Below are 26,961 nucleotides of genomic sequence, written 5' to 3'. Positions count from 1 at the left end.
GGGGGTGGGGGAGGGGGAACCCATTAGCCATAACGGACTGATGCATACAGCTGGAGCTGAACTTTGTCTTCTTTCGCGTAAGTAAAGCATTTTTCAGTGCTTGACTGTGTAATGTTTTCCTTGGCAACTTTGATACCAAGATGCAACAGGCAGAAGTGTTTGGAGTCCTCTCCTGGGATTCGTCACCTGTGCCTGGTGTTCTTTTTGAAACTTCCTCTCTTTGGTAAAACCCAGACAGAAACTAGTGGGCAAGTGAGGACTTGGATAATGTGGATAAGGGGATGCAGAAGTACAGAGCAAGTCAGAGAAGGGTGGAGAATGAATCTAGAAGGACAAATGGAGAATGACAGCAGAGTGCTTAATACTTATTTGTTGAATTCAATTGAATATTGTTAAACATTTTAGATTTACATATTAAAGGGAAAAATGACCAGATGCCTAATGGTTTAATGTTTCTGATATAAATACCTCCAAATGAAAATCTCTTTGGAATTGTAGAGGCAACAATTTGTATTTTGAGTAGTTAAAATAGTAAAAGTGACACAATTATTAATCTATAAAAATGTGAAATTAGAATAACACAACTTTTTAAGACTATATTTTTCAAATATGGTTTTTTGAAATGTGAGAATTTGTATTATTTAATTTAGAGAAGACCAACTCATTTTCTAGGGCCTACCTCAAAAATTACTTCTATGAATCTTCCCTTAGACAAATTTAAGTGTTTGCAGAACACTGTTCTTTTTTCTGCTATACCACTTATATTCAATTAATAGTAGTTATTTTGTTGATAATATTAAAAGCAGTTCACATTTACTGACTGTTTACTATGTGCCAACCCACTGTGTTAAGTCCTTTACATACATAATTACATTTTATCCTCACAATAACCCTAGGAAGTATAGATACTGTTGTTTCGCGCTTGAGATGCCTCACCGGACAGAAGTTCCACAAAGGCCAAAGGTCTTTATGTGCTGGTATTGATATTTCTGCAGCATTTTGTTGTTAGCGTCCCCTAGGTATTCTTTTAGTTGAGTACCTTTTCATATGTTTATTAGCCATTTAGATTTTTTTCTATAAAGTCCCTGACCTTTTGCCCATGGTTCTGTTGGATTGTCTCCCTTACTAGTAACATGGAGGAATTCTGTACATGTCTTTGGATATATGCTCATTGTCTATTATGTGTTACAAATGACTTCTCCAATTCTGTGGCAGATTTAGACTAAAGTGTTAAGAACAGGACATATCTGGTAGGCAAATATAAATATTTCTAGACAGATGAAAGACTAAACAAGGTTATAAGGAAGGAATAAATTCACACATGAAACAGTTGAGTAGTTTGTTAGGACTGAGGTTCATTAAAGTGAACCAGTGGAAGATAAGACTGGAAATTTCAAACCATACAGCCTCAGGGAAGCTTTAGAAAATGGTAAACATATACCTCAACAGAATATCCTCTTTAAATCTATACTCTTTATTTTTTTTTTTTAATTTTTTTTTTTCAACGTTTATTTATTTTTGGGACAGAGAGAGACAGAGCATGAACGGGGGAGGGGCAGAGAGAGAGGGAGACACAGAATCGGAAACAGGCTCCAGGCTCTGAGCCATCAGCCCAGAGCCCGACGCGGGGCTCGAACTCACGGACCGCGAGATCGTGACCTGGCTGAAGTCGGACGCTTAACCGACTGCGCCACCCAGGCGCCCCAAATCTATACTCATTAAATCTATACCTCCCTTCTGTTCAGGACAGACAACTTGTCTAGACAACCTGAAGGGAACTTTGGAAACTGTTTTGCCTCTCTGGGTAGCTAGCTCTAGACTTCCTCTGCTCTGCTGGGGGAAAAAAATCTTTCTTTACTAGGGTGTCCAGTGTTACTGCCTGGTAAAAAAGTATATCTTAGCATTAGAACTGAGGAGGAGAACCATAGATGAACTTCCTTCATCTTGTCTATGAAGAGCTCTAGATTTCTAAGAGACAGATGCTGGATATTAAAGTTAGTGCACTTTCATAACGTCCCTCCAGGCTCAACCTCTGTCTTACTACTTCTGCACCAGTGTGAAATGAATCCATTCTGTTCCCTACTGAGGAAATTTTTTTTCTAGATGTATTTTTTAGTCTTTCCTGGATCTTACAGATTTACCTCTCACCATTAGAGAAAAACATTCCTGTCGTGTCTCTCCTGAATTCTGTATCCATCAAAATTTGATTTGGCTGCAAGCGCCTAAAAATAATAGTGGCTTACAAAGATAGAATTTTATTTTTATCTTGTGTAAATAGAGGCAGTCCTGGGGTGCTATGGCGTCTCCCTGATCATCTGGGGCACAGTCTCCTTTCATTTCATTGTTTTTCCTTCTTTATCCAACATGGCTGCTCTAGGTAGAATGTCTACATTTCTAGCCAGTAAGAAGGAGGAATAGAAAAGGAGAAGGACATTTCTTCCATTCCCCAAAGGACTTCTCAGAAGTTGCATATACCACCCTGCTTATATCTTATAAGCCAGTATTTAGTTAACATAGTCATAGTCTAAGGGAGGCTTGGAAATATGTCTGACTAAAAATAGGAATTCCCGATCCTAGAGAAGAAAGGGGGAATGGATGTTGGGGTAAGGGAGCTATTGAGCTCTGTTATGTAAACCTTATCTGTTTTGATTTAAATATTTTTCTGAGATGGTAAAGGAGAAAAGCATAGAATAATATGGAGTATATAACCAATTTAAATTAGATTTTGATCAGAATGAGCTCATAACTTTATGGATTCTAAATTCTTGGCTCTTATTTAAAAAACTTTACATTGGTCTGTAAAGGTAGAAATAAACTAACTTTTAAATTATTCATAATTCTTACTAATTTTTGGCACTTTGACTTCTTTACTAAACATAGATCTAATGTTTTATCAAAATTTAAAAGATAGCAAATGCTATTGCAAATATAAAGGAAATATGTTCCTTCTATCTTTGTAGAAGATAAATATATTTAACCACTATTAAGAATAACCTATAGAAAATATTTTAGCATAAAAGCTCTTGGGTAGAATGAATTCATATATACAGAAATTAAGTGAAATCTAGAATAATTTTAGTTTACTGAAAATTAATTTTTTTTAATGTTTATTTATTTAGAAGGACAGAGATATAGAGCATGAGCAGGGGAGGGGCAGACAGAGAGGGAGACAGAGAATCTGAAGTGGGCTACAGGCTGTTAGCTGTCAGCACAGAGCCTGACGCGGGGCTTGGACTCACGAGCTATGAGATCATGACCTGAGCCGAAGTCGGATGCTTAACCGACTGAGCCACCCAGGTGCCCCAAGTTTACTGAAAATTAGCTAATATGGTACACAGCAGGGAGAATCCCATAGACACTGCAGATTTAAAAAAAAATTCTGTTTTTCACAGCAGAGCTTGAGTAAAATGTAATATTTAACTTAATTATTCTCATTATTTTAAATGGTTTACTTGAAGAAAAAAAAAGCCAGTGTAAGACTATAAGTGATAATCATTTTTTTCCTTTGCAGGCAAGAAGTTTGATAGCTGTCGGACTGGGTGTTGCAACTCTTGCCTTTGCAGGTAAGATAAGTAAAGCATACTTCTCAATAAATGTTGCAGGAGAAATATTTCCAAATAGCTTCTATAGTGATTCATGAGGATACCCTCTGTATTCTGAGGTTTGGGTTTTAAGACATTATACATTCTCATTTGTTTCTCCATTTATAGTCCCTGAACATTTGTCAGTGTAGCAAAAGCTAGATAACTGTGTAGTGAAGAAAATTAACAATAAGAAGCTAGGAAAACTAGCCCCAATAATAGTTGATCTTCATAGTATTTTTTTTTAGCTTGAACTATAATGTACTTTAAAAACATTCTTCAGTATGAAGCAATGTAAGTGATATGGGGTTCCTCTGTTCTCCCTTGTTTTTTTGTTTGTTTATTCTTGTTTTTTTCTTGCAGTAAGATGTCACATTTCCTGAGCAGTCACTTTTTTTGATGAGCATAGTTATTCCCTGTAATGTATTAACTACTTCATTTTTTTTTTAACACATTGGTGTAATTTCTTCCGAAAACCTGGGAGAATTTCTTTTACTGTCCACATCACCAAAGAATAGTTATAAAAATTTAAAGCAAAATTGTTATCTCTTCCAGTTGTAAATTGGATAGCTATTTCCTAATCAGATGTTGATCTGAGAGCATCTCTCATTACATTTTTTGTTTTAGCATTTGTGTCTCCTAAGTTTCGTGGATTTGATTTTGTTTGTTGGATCTTCTCTAAGTGAAGCTACATTCCATTGTGGTTATATGGAGTTGGTAAGATCCAATTGCAAAATGGGACATAAAAGATTGTTGTTTTGTTTTGTTTTATATGATACTTAATTTCACGCAACTCTCTTAAAGCACCTTAAGCATAAACACTTAAGAATCAAGATCAGTGGTTCAGATTCTCTTGGTCTTTGTGCCATCAACGTCTTGTGTCTCATCGTGATGACTACACTGAGGTTTTCTGAGAAGACTATCGTCCAAAAAGGAATTCTGACAAACTTGGCCCTAAACATGAAACGTGAATTTTAGTATCAACTATTTTAGCAGAATAGGTATAGTTATTTTGAAATTCAAATGGAAGATTTTTATTTGAAATTAAAGACAGATGCTGTACTTTTGCCAGGGTTTTCTTTCTAAAATGAGAAGAATTGGTGTGTGAATTGTGTACGTACCACACTTTTGCCAAGTTCTTGTTACTAACTAGAATGTTAATAGCAGGCAGCTCTCTTCCAGAGCCAAATGCAACTGAATAATGGAATTTAGGAGAAAGTACATTTAGACTTGTTGGAACTTGGTCTTCTGGTTTATGGTTAAAGTAAACCTTCAGATGTCACTTGTTGAAGACTTTACCTACTTTTTTCATCAAGACTGCCTGATTATATGTGCTTTTATATTTTAAATTTTGAGATAATTTAAAAGCTATACTGTGTACTATTGTGGAATCAAATGGAAATTGACATCTACAGGACAAGAGGTTTGGATGAGTTAGGCTCTCACTTAATTCAGTGTCACTTATTTAACTTATTTAATTTCCCTTTATTTAATGCCCTCCTTGAGGTCAAGAACTTTTTCTCTTCTATGTGGATTGACTATTTCCCATCTCCCATATCTAGTATCCTATTTTTCACATGTTGTTTGCACAGGAATAATAGTATGTTTAGACAGGTAACTTCTTTTTTTTTTTTTTTTTAATGTTTTCTTTTTTTAATATTTATTTACTTTTGGGAGACAGAGTGCAAGCAGGAGAGGGGAAGAGAGAGAGGGAGACACAGAATCTGAAGCTGGCTCCACGCTCTGAGCTGTCAGCACATGGCCTGACGTGGGGCTTGAACCCATGAAGCGCGGGATCATGACCTGGGCCAAAGTCTGACGCCTAACCGACTGAGCCACCCAGGTGCCCCTAGACAGGAAATTTCTAAGAGGTGTATGTAATTGAGCTTTCCCAGTGGAAATCTTGATTTGCAAAGAAGGTTATGGTTGGAAATTGAATAAAATCCAGAGTATCATAGTGGGTTTTCTAGCAAGACTTTTGGGAAGAGAGACACTACTGTTGATCGGTACATAATGCTGATTAGGGTACAAAAGGTAAATTAATCAGGTAATATTTTATTCTTGTTCTATGCCCTCAAAATAGTTTGGGACCTGTTTTGCTATTGATGACTCAGGAGTTTTAATTATTAGGATACCTAAGAAAAGAAAGCACCAAAATAAATTATGCTTTTAGGAGAATAGTTAAATTTGGTGAGAAATTGACAGTAAATATCTTTGGTGAATATTTCTTACATAGTTGCTTTTTACTTTGTAGATAATTCCATTAAAATTGTTCCTATGTTTTACAGATCCTAAATAGTGTTTGTTCTCTTAAGTATTTCAAAGTGAGTATCACTGGGAAAATCAGTACAGATAACCAGATGTGTGAATCTACACATACATAAAAGGACTTTATAGTTTGTGTTAGAGTACTAGGATGTTTTTTTTTTTTTTTTGATTACCTATCCTATCGTATAAATAGAAGATATTATACATAAACATTGACATTTTCTAATTTTATAATCATTAATTAGAACTTGATAAATAATAACTTTATTTTTATTTTTATTTTATTTTTTATTTTTGAGAGAGACAGAATGTGTGAGCCGGGGAGAGGGGCAGAGGGAGAAAGAGAGAATCCCAAGCAGGTTTTATGCTCAGCACAGAGCCCAATGCAAGAGCTCGATCCCACGACCCTGGGATCATGACCTGACCTGTAAGAGTTGGATGCTGAACCAGCTGAGCCACCCAGACATCCCTCAATCTAATAACTATTTTAATTATGTTAAAATGAAATGCTTCCTCCATTCAATAAATTAGACATTTGGAAAAATAGAACTTTCTGGTAAATTTTGAAATAGTTATTGAAATAATACATAGAAAAGAAACTATCGATAAATATTGTAGTTACTACCTTGTGGGTATTGTCTTTCCATATTATGGAAAATATGTTTGCTCTTATTCCTGTTGTTTTTTTAGGTCGCTATGCATTTCAGATCTGGAAACCTCTAGAACAAGTAATCACAGAAACGGCAAAGAAGATTTCCACTCCTGTGAGTTAAAGATGGCTTTAGTTAGAAGGCTTGTTTTGATTTTTGTTTATATGCCATATTTGGTAGTAATTTAGAAAATGTCTTAGATTTTTCAACATTTGTAGTTTACTTTCTTCATGATACCCTTGGGGTGTTTGTCTATTTCTTGATTTGTTTCAGTCTCTTAGTCACGTTATTTTTATTTCTAATCTTATTCCTGCTTTTGACATCTAATTATTATATCTCTCTTAGTATCACACCAACTTTGAGGTAATTTATCTTCCTTGTTTAATTAATATTAATTCTTTTAGTGATTGTCTATATTAATTCTTGTGGTAGAAGCTGGATATAGTTGATGAATAAAACAGACAAGTTCCTTGCCCTGATGGAGCTTACCCAAGAGTTTATTTCATCATAAAATTTGAAACTGATCCCCGTGTACCACCGCCTGATCATTTCAAGCATAAAATTATAAGATTCCAATGCTGAAATCCTATAGGGCTTATACATTCATCTATAGGCATTGTAGCTACTCTGCTGAGCTAAATGTAAGTGAAGAATGAATGATAGTAGGTACTTAAAAGCTACTGCGTAGTGGACTGGTTTGTAACTACTGGACACAATGCAAAGAAAACTCACTGAAGTGTTGCAGCATAATCGTTGACTTCTGGGAAATAGAAGCAGATATGGGATAGATCAACTTGGCTTGCAGCAATTGGAGAATGAATGACTTGTTTTAGCAAAGGCATTACAGGCTTGTGAGGCTTAGTTAGCCATGAACAATGACCACACTTTCAAAGGATGACATACAAATAATTAAACTCAGGTCCAAAAGAACTGCGAGTGATTTTGCAGACCTATAAATGTATGTCTGTGATTAGAGGGAGCATGTGTGTTTTTTTTTCTGTGTTCCTATTTATATTTTATTTGGCTACAGTATTAATAGGTATTTAGCATTCGTTCAGTAATTATTCATTAAGGGCCTTCTACATGCCAGACATTACTGTGGAGAGTGGGGTATAGTCAAGGACCATATAAAGATATTGCCCTTAGGAGTGTATATTTTAGTGGACACAGACAATTAACAAGTGAATGAATAAGTAAAGTATATACTATGTAGAAGTGTTGACTGCTTATAAGAAAACTGAATCAGGCTAAGAGTTTAAAGAATAACAGCAGAGAGGAATTGATACTAGATGGGTCAGGGAAGGCCTCACTGAGAAGATGAGAGAGCAGATGTGAATCTCTGAAGAAAGAGCTATCTAGGGACTGAAACACTGCAGAGGTCCTGAAGTGGAAATGAGCTTTGCAGCAAGAATAACCCCAGTGAAATATGCAAAGGGAATAGTGGTAGAATAGGGACCAGATCATTTGAGGCCCCATAGACTATGGTCAAAACTGTGAATTTTACTTCAAGTATAATGGAAAGCTTTTGGAAGGTTTTGAGCATGGGGGCAACGTGATTTGCATTTTATTTTATTTTTAATGTTTATTTATTTTTGAGAGACAGAATGTGAGCGGGGCAGGAGCGGAGAGAGAGGGAGACACAGAATCCAAAGCAGGCTCTATCCAGGCTCTGAGCTGTCAGCACAGAACCCGATGCGGGGCTCGAACTCATGAACCATGAGATCATGACCTGAGCCGAAGTCAGACGCTTAACCAACTGAGCCACCCAGGTGCCCGTGATTTGCATTTTAGATGATCACTTTGCTGCATGGAGGGTCAACAAGAACAAGCCAGAGTAAAAGCTCTCAATCCAGTTAAGAGGGTATTGAGATACTTCAGGTAATAGATAAATGGTGGCTTGAAATACAGGAATGAAAATAGTGGCATAGTTCCTTAATTCAGTGTTACTTATGTCTTTCCATATGTTTATAAATAATGAATGGAGAGAATTTCAGAAATTATTTCTCTTCTGTTAAGGTGATATTCAGTAGATATATTTATGCTATAAATAAAGGACTCCCAAGTTTTGTAGAACTGCATTATTTAACATTGTAAAGGAAGAGAGAGCAAGAAAATGAGAAAATTTTCACTGCTCTGTGGAGGCTCACGGATAAGGTAGAATAATTTGAGAGATTGTCATGGGTATACTAAATAGAGAAATAATGTGTCCCTCTTTCCTTTTCCTTTGTGGGCTTGAGTTAAGAAACAGTTTTTGATAAATCTGGCCCTGTTTTCTCCCACAAAATACTACTGTTGCAGTTGGCAGTGAAAATATTTTTTAGAACATCTTTATCATCGTCACTGTCATCATAATTATACCTCTGTGAAGATAAGGGTGTTTTAAACAATTCTTTAAATATTAATAATTCTAGGGAAACTGAGAAATTAAATATGTGCATGCTTTCTCTTGGCACTAATGATTCCAAAAAGTCAAACTTCATAAAACACAGCATTTACAATGTTTTGATGTTATTAATATGATTCATTATTAAACCAAATAGGGTTGTTAAAAAAATAGGAATTTGTAACTGTGTGCCACTAAATCTCTGTCGCTCAAGAGAACCTGGAAAGCATTCAAGGTTCAAGTTTCTATGTTTTTTAAAAAACAATTTTTTTAAGGGAGCCTGGGTGGCTCAGTTGGTTAAGCATCCGACTTCAGCTCAGGTCATGATCTCACACTCCGTGAGTTAGAGCCCTGCCTCGGGCTCTGTGCTGACAGCTCAGAACCTGGAGCCTGCTTAGGATTCTATGTCTCCCTCTCTCTTTGCCCCTCCCCTGCTCATGCTCTGTCTCTCTCTGTCTCAAAAGTAAATTTAAAAAAATGAAAAAAAAATTTTTTTAATGTTTATTTTTGAGACAGAGACAGAGTGTGAGCGGGGGAAGGGCAGTGAGAGAGAGAGAGACAGAATCTGAAGCAGGCTCCAGGCTCTGAGCTGTCAGCACAGAGCCGCCCCACCCCCCCATCCCCCCATCCCCCCTATCCCCGTGAGGCTCAAACACAGGAACTGCTAGATCATCACCTGAACCAAAGTCAGATGCTTAACCAACTGAGCCACCCAGGCGCCCCTCTATGGGTTCTTTTTAAATTTCTTCTTGAAGTTTGTTTTCTCTGTACTTTATTTAACATCATTTTGTCCTTAAATCTCATCTTTGTATTTTCATACCTTTTTTTCCCCCCATTTTTCTTGAATACTACCTGGAGTAATTTTTTCATATGGAGTGCGTGGATGGTAAATGTTTTAAGTTCTTCTCTACTAAACGGTTTGTTTCTTTTCTCTCATTGTTAGTCATCAGCTGCTGGCTCCTTGGAAATCTGGTGAGCCAGTATGAAGGAAGAACAGAAGTTTCTGCTCAGGGGCCACCTGGCTGGCTCAGTCAGTGGAGCCTGCAACTCTAGGCTCATGAGTCTGAGCCCCATATTGAGTGTAGATTACTTAAAAAAAAATCTCTGCTCAGACTGAACCTCAGTGCCCACATACATGCTTTCCTGTATACTCTCAGCCACATTTTCTGGTAACTGAGACTCTGAGCCGGAATTTCTTGTGTTCTTATTCTTACTCCTTTGTAAGCAGCCTGTTTCGGTTTTCTTTTGTTGTTTGTGTTTTAGGTTTTTAGTTTTTTGGTAATTTTTATTTGTTTTTTAACTCTGGAAGTTTTGGGTTTTTTTTTTTTTTCCTTTATTACTGATGTTCTGAAATTTCACAGGTATTCTCAGTGAAATTTAAGTGAAAACTCCCTATCTTTTATTCTAGAAGATTCTCCTATACTTTTTCTTTATTTTTTCTTTTACATTTTCTCTCTTTTCTGTTGCTGGAACTCTTACTAGAGACACATTGGACCTCTGAGTCTATCCTTTATGTCACTGAACAGTTTCTTTCTTATTTTTCATCTTCTTATCTTTTTGTTTTACATTCCACAGTATTTCCATAGCTTATCTTCCAGATCACCAGATTGGGTTTTAGCAATGGCCAGTCTGTTATTTAATCCATCACTAAATGTTTTACTTCAGTAATATTTAATATCTCTTTTCATAGCAATTTACTCTTTTATGGATATAAGATACTAACTTGAAAATTGTCAAGTCCTCTTCTGCTTTCTGATTTACCTCCTTCCTCCAAAAGCCAGTTGTTACTTGTTCATCTTTCTTCTGTTTTATTGCCCCCCGTGGTATTGGATTTGTTCAAATGTCTGACAATCCTTGGTAATTGGTGTATGTTTGTGAGGACTGAGTTGAATAATATAAATGTTATAATAGTATAACAGTTTGGTAAACTCACTTTATTAAAAAAATTTTTTTTAAAGTTTATTTATTTTTGAGAGACAGAGCACAAGCAGGGGAGGGGCAGAGAGAGAGGGAGACATAGAATCTGAAGCAGGCTCCAGGCTCTGAGCTGTCAGCACAGAGCCTGACCTGGGGCTCGGACTCACAGACCATGAGATCATGACCTGAGCCAAAGTTGTACACTTTAATGGACTGAGCCACCCAGGTCGCCCCTGTACATTCACTTTAATTGAACAAGAGTGTTGATAGTGGGCTGTGAATACAAAGATGGTTTATGTCAACAGGCATGTTTTCCAAAGCAAGGAACCCAGAGGCAGGCTTGAGACCTCCAGAGAGAGGTTGAGGAAAGATTAAGCACTGTGTATGTTTCATTCCTTGGCGTAACTGTCCCCCCTCACTGGCCTCCTGGGTTCTGTAGTGTGATTTGCTAGTACTCTCCTTTGCTTCTGTTGGGACCTACCACCCACAATGAGATACATCTCAGGCTAGTAGTTGTTTTTCTTAGCCAGAGGGCAAAAATGGCAGGTGGTGGGCCCCTTATGCTCTGTGTTAATGGAGTTAGAAATGGTCATCTCTGCTGTTCTGGTTTAATTAATTATCCTGATGTCATTATTATATTTGTTGACTCTAAAGTTAGTGTTTTCTTTATTTCCTGGGAAGGCTTTTCCACTTTCCTCTGGTGTTTGAAGCTGCAGTGATGTTTTTGTGTCTTTAATTGTAATCTTACCTGTTTTCAGCTTTCTGGTTTTCTCTTTGTCTCATTTCTTGTTTTCTCTCTCTTCTTATTTCAGAGGCACTTTAGGAAGCAAAAGACCTTTTTTTATTCAATCTTCTGTTTTGAACCAGTAGTTTTTTTGCTTGACCTTTCATATGTTAGTATCTGTTATAAACTCAGTCAGTGTTTACCCCTAATTTTTTTCCTGGGGAAGAAACCCAAGTCACTCATCTTCTTCTGAGGCTTTTCTTTTTCTTTTTAATTTTTTAAAATGTTTTTATTTATTTTTGAGACAGAGAGAGACAGAGCATGAGCAGGGGAGGGGCAGAGAGAGAGGGAGACACAGAATCCAAAGCAGGCTCCAGGCTCCGAGCTGTCAGCACAGAACCTGATGCGGGGCTCGAACTCACAGACTGTGCGATCATGACTTGAGCCCAAGTTGGACATCTAACTGACTTAGCCACCCAGGCGCCCCGAGGCTTTTATTTTTCTATTTGTGAAAATGTCCCCTTATTTGAATACAGTTTTTAAAAATTGGACTTCTTTTGTTTTATGGTTAAGTGAATTTCATGGAAACAACACAAATTAAAATCGTACCTCTGTGGCTCTATAAATGAAATAGATTATTGTAAATAATAGGAGATTATAGTTTATGGTAAATTTATTTCTTCTTAAGATTATGGAATGATATAGTTCTTCTTTGGTTGTGTGGAGGGCTTTTGTATTTTAAGCTCTTGGCTGAGCCAATTAACGAAGTTTTGTTGAACTTGGTTCATTTCATATCTCCTTTGATAATATGTGACACCATGGCATTTAATGCTAATTTCAGAACGAAAATGATTTTGAGGTATGTTGTTTATGTATATAATTTATGGATAGAATAACACAAAATAATAATTTGTAAGGTGCAGGGTATATTTCAAATGGCAGCATAAAAGTCATGGCATCCTGTTTCTATTCTTGGAAATTCTGTTAGAAAAATATAACCATTTACTCTATTTGATGGAGTTTTTGTATAGTTAAACTGTTCCTTATAGATATGCAGAGATTAACTTATTCATAAGAAGGTCAGTGTTTTAGGGTATGAGTCTCATCTAGATGCTATATTTTAAGTAGCTTTTTCTAGGGCACCGGGGTGGCTCAGTCGGTTAAGCATCCAACATCAGCTGAGGTCCTGATCTCACGGTCCGTGGGTTCGAGCTCTGTGACAGGCTCTGTGCTGACAGCTCAGAGCCTGGAGCTTGTGGAATCCGATTCTGTGGAATTCTGTGGAATTCTGTGGAATCCGAATTCTGTCTCTCTCTGCCCCTCCCTGACTCACTCTGCTGTGTCTCTGTTTCTCTCAAAAATAAATAAACATTACAAAGAATTTTAAAAAAATTTAAGTAGTTTTTTCTGTGTCTCCTTTTCTACCTGGGCAAACCAGAAAGTAAATCAATTGCTCTGATACAATACCTGCTGTTAGGGCTAATGAGTTTCTGACTCATGGCGTGACACTTCATGAAACATCAGTTTATCGTGTTTATTATGCTGAGATTTTGGAGTTCCCTAAGGTAAATAAATACTTACAGAAATATCAGGGAGTAAGGTACGTATCTAGTAAAAATTTTGATCTGTTGAGAGAAAACTTAAAACTAGCTGTTATTCCTTTGTGAAGTCCCCTCGTTCTTTATATAATCTCCACGTGCATGTGTGTGTATAATTTGTCCAGGTTACTATGTGTACTTCCATAATTTGATTCTTTTGCTCCCCTTACAACTTAGAGACGGGTATTTTTAGTTTTCTTTCTAGATTGTAAATTACTTGAAACTTGAAATAGTACGTCCTATCCCTCACGGCACTGGTGCATTGATACGTTAGCATCTATGTGATAAGGATGGAACTTGACCTGTCTCTTTTGAAATGTTGCTGGCATGTAATAGGTGCTGAAGTGTTTGTGAAATGAATTAATTGCCAGGGAATTATTCCCAGGTGGAAATTTATATCAAGCTGTTCAAAGAGAGCAGCTTATATAAATGACCAGATCTGGCTCCCTGGGACTCATTTTTAAGTTTGTTTTCTTGGTCTTTTATTTAGTCCTCCTTTTTAAAAAAATTATACGAATAGTCTGTGTTCATTGTTGAAAACTTAGGAAATAAAAATAAAGAAGAAAAAAAATTATTCATAACGTCACCAACTAGAAGTAACATTTTAGTGTATATATACTTTCAGAGTTTGTTTTATGTAAACATACACTTATTTATCTTTCCTTACAAAAATAGAGTTTCATGTTTTAGAAACATGTATACAGTACAGTCATCGATGCACTTTTTTTTTCCTTCTAAAGTTGAGTTCGTGCATCCTTTTGCTTTGTTACGAGCTCCTAAAGAGCTGTCTCCCATTCCTTCTCTCCCGTTCTCTCTCAAACCCAGTCTCATCAGACTCTCACTCCTACTCCCTGCGACTCTTGTCAAAGACTTTGACCTCTTTGATAAATCTAGCAGTCAATTCTCAGCTCACATCTGATTTGACCTACAGAAGTGTTTGAAACTTTTTCCCTTCCTTACTTTGGGCTGCTTTTCCTTCAGCCTTATTGCTGGTCCTACTCAGTCTGCTTACGGATTCCTCTCCATTTGTGTGCCCCTAAAACCTGCAATCTCTAGGGCTCACTGTTTGGACTTCTTACCTACTCTTACTCCTTAGGTGATCTCATTCAGTCTCATGGCTTTACATACTGTCTATATATACTCGTGACTCCTAAATGTTATCTCCAGGTCAGACTTTTCCATTTAGATATTTAACAGACATTTCAAACTCAATATATCCAAAACCAGTCTCCTGATACCTATTACCCTCAATAAACAACTGCTCCCTCTCTAAGTCATTTAGTGGCAGTTTGGCAATTTAGGCCAGAAACCTTAAAGTCATTTGCAGTTTAAGTTCCCTGGAACTGAGACAAAGCAGACAGACAGAAATTAGCAAGCTGGTAGTTCATCAGGGAGTGCTTTTAGGATCAACAGCTCCAGAAGGGAAGAGAAGGAAGGACAGAAGGACAATTTAGGCTGCAGTAGGCCTCAGCCAACCCCATAGTGAGCTCTGAAGCACGGGTAGCTCATTGTGGTTGTCCCAGGTTGGGGCAAGGAGCCACAAGACTGAATGATGTCACTCGATAAGTGAATATAGATAGGCAGTTTAAGGACTGAACTCAATGAACTACAATGTTTATACCCCCCATATCAACCAGTCATTAAATAGAAAACTGCCCTGGGAAGGGGGCCTGAGCTTGACTTTCTTTAGCCAAGGCAACTCCTCTAACGAGTCTGACAGCTGAGTGCTGTCTGCCAGCAACAGCCCCAACGTCCACGAGGTAAGTCCTTCACGTCTGAAGGGGGAGCTGCACACGTATAGTAGTGTTTACTGCATCATCTTTAATCCCTTTTTCATATCCCTTATGTAATCTGCCAAGCAAATTATTAGGTTTCCTTTCAGAATACATCTAGAATGTGACCAGTTTCAAACTACCTCCTCTATTACCACGTTGACCCATACCACCATCATCTCTTGCCTAGGTTATTGTTATCTCCTCTTAACTGGTCTCCTGATTCTCTCCTGCACCTTTCTTCCTATTCTTCACATAGTATTTAGAGTAATCCTTTCAAACGAAAGCCAAATGACATGACTCCAGTGCCCTGGTTTCTCCTACCATTGAGAATAGAATCCTAAAGATTGCTGCTACTTACAGGGCCCCCCACAATCTGGCCCCTAGTTGCCTCTCTGATACTATGGTCTTCCTTGCTCATGCATTTCCAGCCACCTTTCAGTGACCTTTCAGTCCAGTTTTGTGCTCTCTCTTGGCCTTGCTGTCTGCTATTCTGACGTCCTCCCCACTTTGTCAGTTCCTCCTCTTCCTCTTCCTTCTCTATCAGCCAGTCCAGTGGGTAAAAAAGATGTGTGTCATATCAATATTAAATGACTTGTCAAGGTTACCCAATGAGAAAATTATTGCAGAGCTCAGGAAGAGTTCAAGCCTTTGCTTCTGTTGATTGCTTTGATTCTGTTATATCTTAGTGTAGAAAAATTAATGTATTTGAATGTGAAAAAATTGTTAATGTTTTTTAAGTTCGTCTTGGTCATAGTTTCTTGTAAAGGATCCTTGTTTAGTGCCCTCCCCCCCTACAGTTTCAGGTTGCCTTGTAGTAAAATGCATTACTCTTATTGCAGCTATGATAGGTTTGAGGTCCTGCCACCTCATACATGCAACTAATTATTTCATGCTCTTTCTTTCCTGTACAGAGCCTTTCATCCTACTATAAAGGAGGATTTGAACAGAAAATGAGTAGGCGAGAAGCTAGTCTTATTTTGGGTATAAGGTAGGTGAGCTACATAAGTCTTATTTTATTCTGTGGCCAAGCTTGTCTTGCAAAAGGGAGAAAATGTTACAGTAAAGTTTTCCTTATATTTTAAATTATGAATAGGAAACAGAGGAAAAAATACAAAATTTTTACATTTTAAAAGCCCAAATCCCTAAAAATATCAGGCAAAGATGTGATGTGTCCTTATTCCTTAACAAGGGGCTCTGAGCTCTTATGTTTGAATACAGTAGTAAAATTTCAAAGCAATTGTCAAAATCTCCCTTACTGTGATACCCCATTCTTTCTGAAATCAGTTTTAAAATTTATTATCTATCATATTTTCTGTTATAATATAGGATCTATTTCACAGTTCTTTTCTATTTTCACAATTTGACATCTAGCATATTTTATTATAATTGTTTCACCCTAGTATCTATTGTGTGACTTTGGACCACATAGGAGAAAGCTAATGATGTTGTGTGATTGCTCTGTGATAACATTTAACACTTAAAGTTAAGAATATGCCCCCTGCCATTTAGTTGCTAGTCGCTATATTCATTTGTTTACCTTATGTTCCCTTAGAGCCCACTCACATTTTTGTGGGGGTTGGTTACAGTATGTCATCTGCAGCAGATCTTCTGATGATTTAATCAACATCATTAAGCAGAATAGGTCATAAAGTCCTGTATTGATACAGTTTTTTGGATCTCTTGTAGATTTGCACATTTTTAAGGCCAAAACATGTTATTATTTCTTTTGACTTAGCAAGAAAAGATAAGGGGTAGGGAGCAAAGGAAATGGTTCGGTTGAGCTTGGTGCTTTATTTAAATATAAGAGATGAAGTTTCTCACTGAGAATAGGTTTTAGGTAGGGGAGGGAACCAAAATAGGAAGTTGGCTCTATTTCTGACCATTCTTTGCTTTAATATTATTCAGGATGGCCTTGTTATTTTTCTGGAACTATTATTGGGCCCCCAGAGCATCCCATTCATAGTCTTGAAATGTGAATATGGAACTTACTATAAAACAAAACACAAAGGTTTTTGAGAATATCAGTCGATATCATCCAAAGCATTCCTGTTGTTACGACAGATAATTAGGAGTTGACTTAAGATTTCTGTTTTTAAAGGTTTATCTTGTTAACCTAGAAACTGTAGAAAATTTCACAAAGATGATTTGCTGGTTAAGCGTATATACTCTCAGGGAGTCTGGGTGGCTCATTTGGTTAAGTGTCAGACTCCTGATTTCAGCTCAGGCCATGATCTGACAGTTCATGAGAGTGAGTCCCGGATCTGGCTCTGCGCTGACAGTGTGGAGCCTGCTTGGGATTCTCTCCCTCCCTCTCTCTCTCTGCTCCTCCCCTGCTCACTCGCATGCACATGTGCTCTCTCTCACAATGTAAACTGAAAAGTATATGCTCTTAACAGGTGAATCTATGAGTACCAGTTTTACCATTTACTAGCTGCATGACCTCAGTGTCCTCATTTGTAAAATAGAGATAATAATAGTTTCTGTCTGGTAGGGTTGTTGTGGAGACCGATACATGGATAATTCTGCACGTAAACACAGCACTTAGTGCCACAAGATTAGAGAACGCCACTCAGTCCCGTGAACCCCACTTCCCAAGTCCCAGTCACGTGCATTCCGGGGAACAGTTTGTATTCCTTGATGTAGGCAACATGATATTTAAAGTTATATTTCAATTTCATGGTGAAATTGTCTGTACTGGAGATACATCCGAGCTTTATTTAATTTTTGTACTGTGTTTAAGAACTAGGATTCTCCCATCCTGTTTAATCTTTAGAATAACAAATAAATGTCTTATGTATTAACAAATAACAACAAATACCAGCTGAGCCAAACAGATTCTTATCCTGCTTCTGTCACTGAAGCACTGCATTATAGGATCCCAGTCAAGTTATTTTTAGCTTTTCTGCCCTTCAGTTTCTTCATTTTTGAATGGAGTTAGTAATATTTAGGCTTGTTGAAATAATATAAAATGATATGACGATACCTTTTTATAATAGTGCCTACCAAATAACAGATGCTAAATAAATGTTGGCTCCTCTTTCTTCCCGTTTGTATCACAAATGCAGAAGCTAAATATTTGCCCTTTACATATTAAACAGAAAGGTAACCCTTATTTGCTTTCCTCTAGCCTTTTCTTTCAGTCAGGTAGTGTTGTTTTTGAGAAGACTCTTCAAGATGTGACTACGTTGCTGTGGCTCCCTTCTCTGTGATCATTGAATCTAAACTACTTAGACTATGTAACAAGTAGGCAAAGGCACAGTGGAGCTGACTGTTGATGACCTATTAGAAAAATACTCTGTATGCTATTAGATGAGTCTATGCATTCTTATTGATTTCTCGAAGCCTAAAATATTTTACCGAGCGGCCCAGGAAAACTGTTGTTCATACTTGTTACTTTCTGAAATGATGCACATTTGAGATTTTCATACTTTCTGAACACTTCTGTGGAATTATGTTAAGCTAAATATTATTCAAAAGACCAATAGTAAAAGTGATGAAACCAAAACTGCTCCATTTGCCATGAGATTAGAGAACACCACTCAGTCCCATGAACCCCACTTCCCAAGTCCCAGTCACACGCATTCCTGGGAACAGTTTGTATTCCTTGATGTAGGCAACATGATATTTAAAGTTATATTTCAATTTCACGGTGAAATTGTCCGTACTGGAGATATATCCGAGCTTTATTTAATTTTTGTACTGTTTAAGAACTAGGGTTCTCCCATCCCGTTTAATCTTTAGAATAACAAATAAAGGTACTAAAGTGTATTAAATTCCTAGAGCCTTAATATAGCAGTCAGGAAAAGGGAATAAATTCTGCAGGCACACAAGAATATTTCCCTTATCCCCAGAGCTCACCACTAGGACTCTGATCATTATTATCTTAAAGGCATAATGTTTTGAATGGCCATACTTGTACATAGAAACTTTCCTTGCATTTCTTACTTCCTTCAGTATATTTCAGTGGTTGGCAGACTACATTGTACATAATGCTTTATGGACTTTTATGTACAAAACCAAGTGTTAAAGGCAATGTAAGTGATTATGAACGATAATCTATGAGACATAATTATCAAGGATAATTTTCCGATTTTGTCCTACATGCTAAATTAAAGTTTAATATCCAGGGTAAGATGCAACTTACCATTTATACTCCCCCCAAAGAACATAGAATGTACATTTGGATTTTACCCAACTTACATCTTCATTATCTAGTGGTTCACATTTGATTTGTTTTATGAAATGTTTTTTAAAGCGCTTCTTTTTCCATTTTAAGATTTTCTGCAATACAGTAATCCTTTATAGTGTCAGTGTTTACTAATATAGAGCCATTATTTGAAGGAGTTTACCTTTTAGAGCCATTTTGTTTTGGAGGACTATATAAAATGCATTAAGCACATATTGGATATTCAATACTGGATGCTATTTTAAGATACAAATCATAGCTTCTGCTCTTTAGTATCTACCTTAAGAAGACATGTTAAATACATGCAGAACAACTAGAAAGTATAACTAATAAAGGAAAGAAGGGCTGTAGAGCACCACAAAAGAGAATGAGAAATGTAAGTTTGCGGCAGGAAACTAACCATACTGGAATTAAAAAAAAATAATGTGTGTTCCATTTCTTAATAGGCAATTAATAAAGTATTCACAGCCATGATGTAATTTTAATGACTTATTTTTCAAAACTTAGTAGTCTTTAGAATCAGACACTGTCTTGATTATCCGGGAAGTATCTACAAACCAAAAAGTAAGTTTGAAATGGTCCCCAAAGGACTTTCGTAAGCCAAAAGGAATACCCTAAAGTCCTTATACTAAAAGACTTTTTTATTATTAAAAAGGTTTTTTTAATTTAAAAAATTTCCCTCTTGTTTCATTGAGATATAATCGACATATAACATTGTATATTAGTTTAAGATGTATAACATAATGATTTGACATATGTATAATATGTACAGATTGCAAAATGGTTACCATAACAACTTTAGTTAACATCCTTCACCTCACATAGTTACAGATGTATTTTTTCTTGTGATGAGAACTTTTAAGATCTACTGTTCTAGCACCTTTCAAATATAAACTACAGCATTGTTGACTGTAGTCACCATGCTGTATATTCCATCCCCAGGACTCACTTATCTTACAACTGTAAGTTGTACCTTTTGACTACCTTCACTCATTTTCCCCACCCTTCTCCTCTTGCCTCTGGCAACCACCAGTCTGTTCTGTTTTTGTGAGTTTGGCTTTTTTAGATTCCACATATAAATGAGATCATACAGTATTTGTCTTTCTGTCTTTGACTGATTTTTTACTTAGCATAATGCTGTCAGGGTCAATTCATGTTGTCACCAAGTAGCAAGATTTTCTTCTTTTTAATGACTGAAAAATATTCTGTTATGTGTGTGTGTGTGTGTGTGTGTGTGTGACATTTTTCATTCATTCATCTGCCCATGGACACAGGTTGTTTCCATGTCTTGCTACAGTGAACATGGGGGTGCTAATATCTCTTTGAGAGACTGATACTTTTTTTTAAGTTTATTCATTTATTTTTGAGAGAGACAGAGACAGCATGAGTGGAGGAGGGACAGAGAGAGGGAGAGAGAGAATCCCGAGCAGGCTCCACACTGTCAGCACAGAGCCCAATGAGGGGCTCAAACTCACAAAACCAAGACATCATGACCCGAGCCGAAACCAAGAGTTGGACAGTGAACCGACTGAACCACCCAGGCGTCCTGAGAGTGATTTTATTTCCTTCAGATGTATACCTAGAAGTAGAATTCCTGGATCATATGGTAGTTTTATTTTTAATTTTTTCAGAGCCTCCATACTGTTCCATAGTAGCTGTACCAGTCTACATTTCCACCAACAGTGTACAGGGGTTCCCTTCACATCTTTCTAACACTTGTTTGTCTCTTGTCTTTTTGATGGTAGTCATTCTAGAAGGTGTGATGTGATATTTCATTGTTGTTTTGATTTGCATTTTCCCTAATGACCAGTGATGCTGATCACCTTCGCGTGTACCTGTTTGCCATTTTATGTTTTTGGAAAAATGTCTAATGAGATCCTCCACTCATTTTAAAATGAGATCTATCTATCATCTGTCTGTCTGTCCATCTATCTATCTTTGCTATTGAATTGTATGAGTTCTTTATATATTTTGGATATAACCTCTTATCAGATATATGATTTGCAAATATTTTGTCTTATTCCATAGGTTGTTTTTTCACTTTGTTGATGGTTTTCCTTTCTGTGTAGAAACTTCTTAAACTTTGATGGAGTCCCATTGTTTTAATTTTGTTGCCTAGCTTTTGATTTCAGATTTTAAAAATTACTGCCAAGAACGATGTCAAGGAGTTTACCCCCTGTGTTTTATTCTAGGAGTTTTATGGTTTCAGGTCGTTAGTTCAAGGCTTTAATCTATTTTGAGTTGATTTTGTGTATGGTATAAGATAAGGGTCCAGTTTTATTCCTTTGCATGTCAGCTGTCCAAATTTCCCAACGCCATATTGACAAGACTATCTTTTACTTGTTTTACATTTTTGGCTCCTTTGTCATAAGCTAATTGACCATATATACATGGGTTTATTTCTGAGGTCTCTCAGAACTGTTTCATTGATCTGTGTGTTTCTTTTTAAGTTAATATTATACTGTTTTGATTTTTATAGCTTTGTAATATACTTTGAATGCAGGAAGTGTGATGCCTCCAGCTTTGTTATTTACCAAGATCTTTGGCTGTTTGGAGTCTTTTGTGGTTCCATACAAATTTTAAGATTGTTTGTTCTATTTTTGTGAAAAATGCCTTTGGAATTTTGATAGGTCTTTCATTGAATCTGTAGATTGCTTTGAATAGTATGGACATGTTAACAAATTTCTTCCAACTTATGAGCATGGAATATCTTTCTATTTATTAGTGTTTTCAATTTCTTTCATCAGGATTTTATAGTTTTCATTGTACAGGTCTTAACTTCATTGATTAAGTTTATTACTAGGTATTTTATTTTATTTTATTTTATTTATTTATTTATTTATTTTTTAATTTTTTTTTTCAACGTTTATTTATTTTTGGGACAGAGAGAGACAGAGCATGAATGGGGGAGGGGCAGAGAGAGAGAGGGAGACACAGAATCGGAAACAGGCTCCAGGCTCCGAGCCATCAGCCCAGAGCCCGACGCGGGGCTCGAACTCACGGACCGCGAGATCGTGACCTGGCTGAAGTCGGACGCTCAACCGACTGCGCCACCCAGGCGCCCCCTAGGTATTTTATTCTTGATGCAATTGTAAAAGGGATCATTTTCCTTTTTTCTTTTTTTGGAGAGAGAGAGAGTGTGTGTGTACATGTGAGTAGGGGTAGGGGCAAAGGGAGAGGAAGAGAGAGAATCTTTTATTTATTTATTTATTTATTTTTTTTTAATTTTTTTTTCAACGTTTATTTATTTTTGGGACAGAGAGAGACAGAGCATGAACGGGGGAGGGGCAGAGAGAGAGGGAGACACAGAATCGGAAACAGGCTCCAGGCTCTGAGCCATCAGCCCAGAGCCCGACGCGGGGCTCGAACTCACGGACCGCGAGATCGTGACCTGGCTGAAGTCGGACGCTTAACCGACTGCGCCACCCAGGCGCCCCAAAGAAGAGAGAGAATCTTAAGCAGGCTCCACATCCAGCACAGAGCCTGATACGGGGCTTAATCTCACGACTCTGAGATCATGACCCGAGTCAAAATCAAGAGTCAGATACTTAACTGATTGAGTCATCCAGGCACCAGTGGGGTTGTTTTCTTAATTTCTCTTTCTGATTATTTGTTATTAGTATAGAGAAAGGTAACAGATTTTTGTATATTGATTTTATATCCTCCAACTTTACTGAATTTGTTGATCAGTCCTAAGTTTCAGGGTTTTCTTTATATAATATCATGTAATCTGCAGTTTTACTTCTTTGTTTCCAATTTGGATGCCTTTCATTTCTTTATCTTGCCTAATTGCTCTCTGACTTCTAGTACTATGTTGGATAAAAGTGGTGAGAGCAGGCAACCTTGTGTTGTATCTGATCTTAGGGGAAAAACTTTGAGCTTTTCACCATTGAGTGCGATATTTGCTATGCATTTGTCGTACGGCCTTTATCATGTTGAAATATGTTCCCTCTATACCCATTTTGTTGAGAGTTTTTATCATGAGTGGGTGTTGAATTTTGTCAAATGGTTTTTCTGTGTCTTTGGGGAGATCATATGATTTTTATCCTGTATTTCGTTTCACATTTATGGTGTTTCACATCGATAGGTGGATGTTGAACCATCCTTTCGTCCCTGGAGTAATCCTACTTGTTCATGATGTATGATCCTTTTACTAATATTTTGTTGAGGACTTTTGCATCTATGTTCATCAGGGATATTGACCTATAATTTTCTTTTCTATAGTGTCCTTGTCCGCTTGTGGTGTCAGGATAATACTGGTCTCATAAAATGAATTTGGAAATGTTTCTTCTTTTTTTTTGAAAAGTTTGAGGGGAATTGGTATTCTTTAAATGTTTGGTAGATTTCATTTAAGCCATAGGTCCTGAGCTTTTCTTTGTTGGGAGGTTTTTGATTAATGATTTAATCTCATTATTAATAATTGGTCTGTTCAGCTTTTCTGTTTCATCCTGATTCAATCTTGGTAGGTTGTATGTTTCTGGGATTTATCTGTTTCTTCTACATTTCCATTTTGTGGATGTATAATTGTTAATATAGTCTCTAATGATCCTTTGTATTTCTGCGGTATCACTTTTAATGTCTTCTCTTTCATTTCTGATTTTATTTGAGTACTGTCTTCTTTTTTCTTGGTGAGTATAGCTAATGGTTTGTCTATTTTGATTATCTTAAAAAAAATAACTTAGTTTCATTGATCTTTTGTCATCTTTTTAGTCACTATTTCATTTATTTTTACTCTAATCCTTGTTGTTTCCTTCCTTCAGCTAAGTTTGGTCTTAGTTTTTCCTTTTTTTCTAGTTCCCTGGGGGATAAAGGAGGTTATTTATTTGAGCTCTTTCCTTTTTCTTAATATGGGCATTTATTACTATAAACTTTCCTCTTAAAACTGCTTTTGCTGCATCCTATAAATTTGTTACGTTATATTTCCATTTTTTGTCTCAAAATATTTTTTCTCTTTTGATTTCGTCCTTGACTCAAGACATTTTTTATTCATAGAAGAATGTTTTATATGCTTATTGCTTTAACATGTTTGGTGATCTGGTATTTAACCTCAGAAGATTAGAAGTAGTAAGTAATGGTCAAGGAATAGCTAGAGACTGGAACAATGGCAGAATCAAGGCTTGACAGCTGATAGCAAGGGAGGCAGTTCTAAAAGTAAATAGAAAAACTTAAATGGAAAGCATTCTAGAACTCTTTAAAACAAGGGTAAGCAAATCTCTGCAGACCTTAAGAATTTCTTTGCACTTAATTTATACTCATGATAATACTTTTGAGTCCTTCAAGAGATGTCAAATTAGGTTATTTATACCCCAGTTTTGAAAGGAAATATGTAATGTACTTTCATAAGCATCCTTTGTCTTCATAATAATTACTAAAAACTATTTATTTTTGAACACTTTGAACACTGTATATGATGTTATGCTAATCCTTTTACTTGCATTATCTAATTTATCCTTAGAATAATCCTGGGAGGTGGTTTATTATGTCCATTTTACTTAGGAGAGTTTAAGTGAGCAAGACAGAGTTTTGTAGCTAATGAGTGGTAGAATCTGGATGTTAAACCTATGTCTGAATATCTCTCTAAAAGTACCTGCTTTTTAGCTATTGCAGTGTGGTTCATTCATATGAATTAAATTACTTTGAGTTTTGCAACAGCCATGCTATACTTTAAGTCAGTTGCTATTATCCCCATTGGAGACCCATAAATACTAAGTAGCTTAGATAAGATAATATAGCTATTAATAAGCAATACCAGAATTTTGTTGTTGTTAGTGTTAATTTTGTTTCCTTGCCTGGAGAATGTGCTAGTGAGAAACATTTCCAATACTGGATAGATTAGTTTTTACTGAAATAATTTTAGGTTTATTTAACTTTCTCCTTTAATTTTTGTTTACAGCATAGGCTCTAACAGCTAGGCTTTTCCCATAGGTTTCCCCAAGCTAAATAAATTATGAGCTATGAAATTTAACAGAAGACCATGGGGGAGGAGAAGGGAGGCAAAAAAAGTTACAGAGACGGAGGGGGGCAAACCATTAGAGACTCTTAAGGACTGAGAACAAACTGAGGGTTGATGGCGGGTAGGAGAGAGGGGAAAGTGGGTGATGGGCATGGAAGAGGGCACTTGGGATGAGCACTGGGTGTTGTATGGAAACCAATTTGATAATAAATTATATTAAAAAATTATGAGTTATGAAGAGTTTTGAGATGCTCTGTTGAAATGTAATAATAATAAAAGCTAACTAGTTTGGAACACTTGATCTAGCACTTTGTTGGCTTTAACTGATTCAGTCCTTACAGTTGCTCTGTGAGGAATATGTCTTTCTGAGCCCTGTTTTACAATGAGAAAACTGAAATACAGGGAGGTGAAAAAATTTCACCAAGGTTACCCTTATCCTAAATAGGAATGGGATTAAAATCTGGTAGTCTAGGAGCTCTGGAGTCTGAATATGTGTTTATTACACACTATATAAAATACCTTCTCCTCAAATAACTTGAAGCATAAGTTTTCAAACTGAGTATAATCTATAGACTGTGACTGTCCTACCCTATATATTGTGTTTTATTTTTTAAAGTGATTAAGAATAGAGATTGGCATTACAAAGGAAGAAAAATGCATGTGACATTGAATCAACGGTTTATTTTGATAGTTAGTAAAATTAAGTGACAAGCTGTAATTTCATATTTATCCACAAGATGGTGAAATTCTCATTAGTTTTTAATTCCTTAAAACCCATATAAACTGTTAATTTATAATCTGCATTTGACACTATTTATTATAAGCACTTTAATTTCTTTTTACAGCCCATCTGCTGGCAAGGCCAAGATTAGAACAGCTCATAGGAGAATTATGATTTTGAATCACCCAGATAAAGGTAGGCAAAATTCCTAATTTTCAAAATATGTGGATGTGAATCTGCTTTGAATTTCTTTTCAGTTTACTTAAACTCATTATAAGTGATATATGTATACACACACACACACACACACACACATATATTTGAAATGGAAGATTATGTGCCACCTGTGTTGTGATTTTTTTTATAAATAAATATGCTTTTGGATTAGAGTTCATTGACCCACAGAAGTGGTGGGTTTATATCATAAGCTTTCAAGAATTTAGTTACTGATTTTTACATATGTGTACCTAACTACTGTTTGAGGCTCCTAGCATTTTGATTGGGAAAGAGAAAACATGAATTGTAGACTCTGTATAAACTGATTTGGGCATCATGAGTTATGTTGGTTTAACCTTAAACATAAAAACATAAGATTTAGAGGATATCCTCTAAATCTCTGTAATATGTCATAGATAATTCTGTATTTCTTAATTTTATTCTGGAAGGCTCTGAGGCTGAGCCATTTGTTTTTAACTGGCCAGGTTTTTAATGTAAATTTATCTTACAGAAAGACAATTATTATAACTTTAACTACACTACAGCTGCTTGAGAGAGAAAGCCCATATGTTCATTACTGTTTCTTCTCTAAAATAACAGATGGTAGAAAGTTGCACTGTATTTCAGAAGTCAAGGGTGGCGGGGGGGAGTGAAGGGTTTTTTGGATTCTTATTTACAGGATTTCAGTTGTCTAATTATTTTGAAAAAAATTAAAAACAAATTTTGGATTTCTGCACATCCTAACTCACACCAAAGTAGGGCGTTCTTTTTGAGTTTTCTTACTTAATTATTTCCTATAAAAATTCTTTTCACTAAACATCATCATTGATTTTTGCATTTGCTATTTTTTAGTATGAATAAACAGAAAATAAACTTTGAAAAGAGGTTTTGCTTAAAATTTCCAAATAGCTTTAACAGTTACTGAAAGATCTACTCAACTATTACTTTGTATTGTGGGGTTTCTGAGTAATTGACTCAGGCAGACATGT

General features: G+C 36.3%; 1 protein-coding gene across 1 annotated transcript in view; it reads left to right on the top strand.

Annotated features, from left to right (window-relative positions):
- The window catches only part of DNAJC15 (DnaJ heat shock protein family (Hsp40) member C15), an 81,375-nt gene that overhangs the window by 27,086 nt on the left and 27,328 nt on the right, over positions 1 to 26,961 (top strand). Inside the window, exons 2-5 of the mRNA XM_047079232.1 lie at positions 3,512 to 3,563; positions 6,540 to 6,613; positions 15,808 to 15,884; positions 25,881 to 25,951. Coding sequence (XP_046935188.1) covers positions 3,512 to 3,563; positions 6,540 to 6,613; positions 15,808 to 15,884; positions 25,881 to 25,951 — 274 coding nt within the window. The remainder of the gene's footprint in view (positions 1 to 3,511; positions 3,564 to 6,539; positions 6,614 to 15,807; positions 15,885 to 25,880; positions 25,952 to 26,961) is intronic.

Source organism: Lynx rufus, unplaced genomic scaffold (genome assembly GCF_022079265.1).
Source record: "Lynx rufus isolate CCGP_SWC_20201006 ecotype Redwood Valley unplaced genomic scaffold, mLynRuf1.p SCAF_1, whole genome shotgun sequence".
Lineage (NCBI taxonomy): Eukaryota > Metazoa > Chordata > Mammalia > Carnivora > Felidae > Lynx > Lynx rufus.
This window is presented reverse-complemented; position numbering and strand designations above follow the sequence as displayed.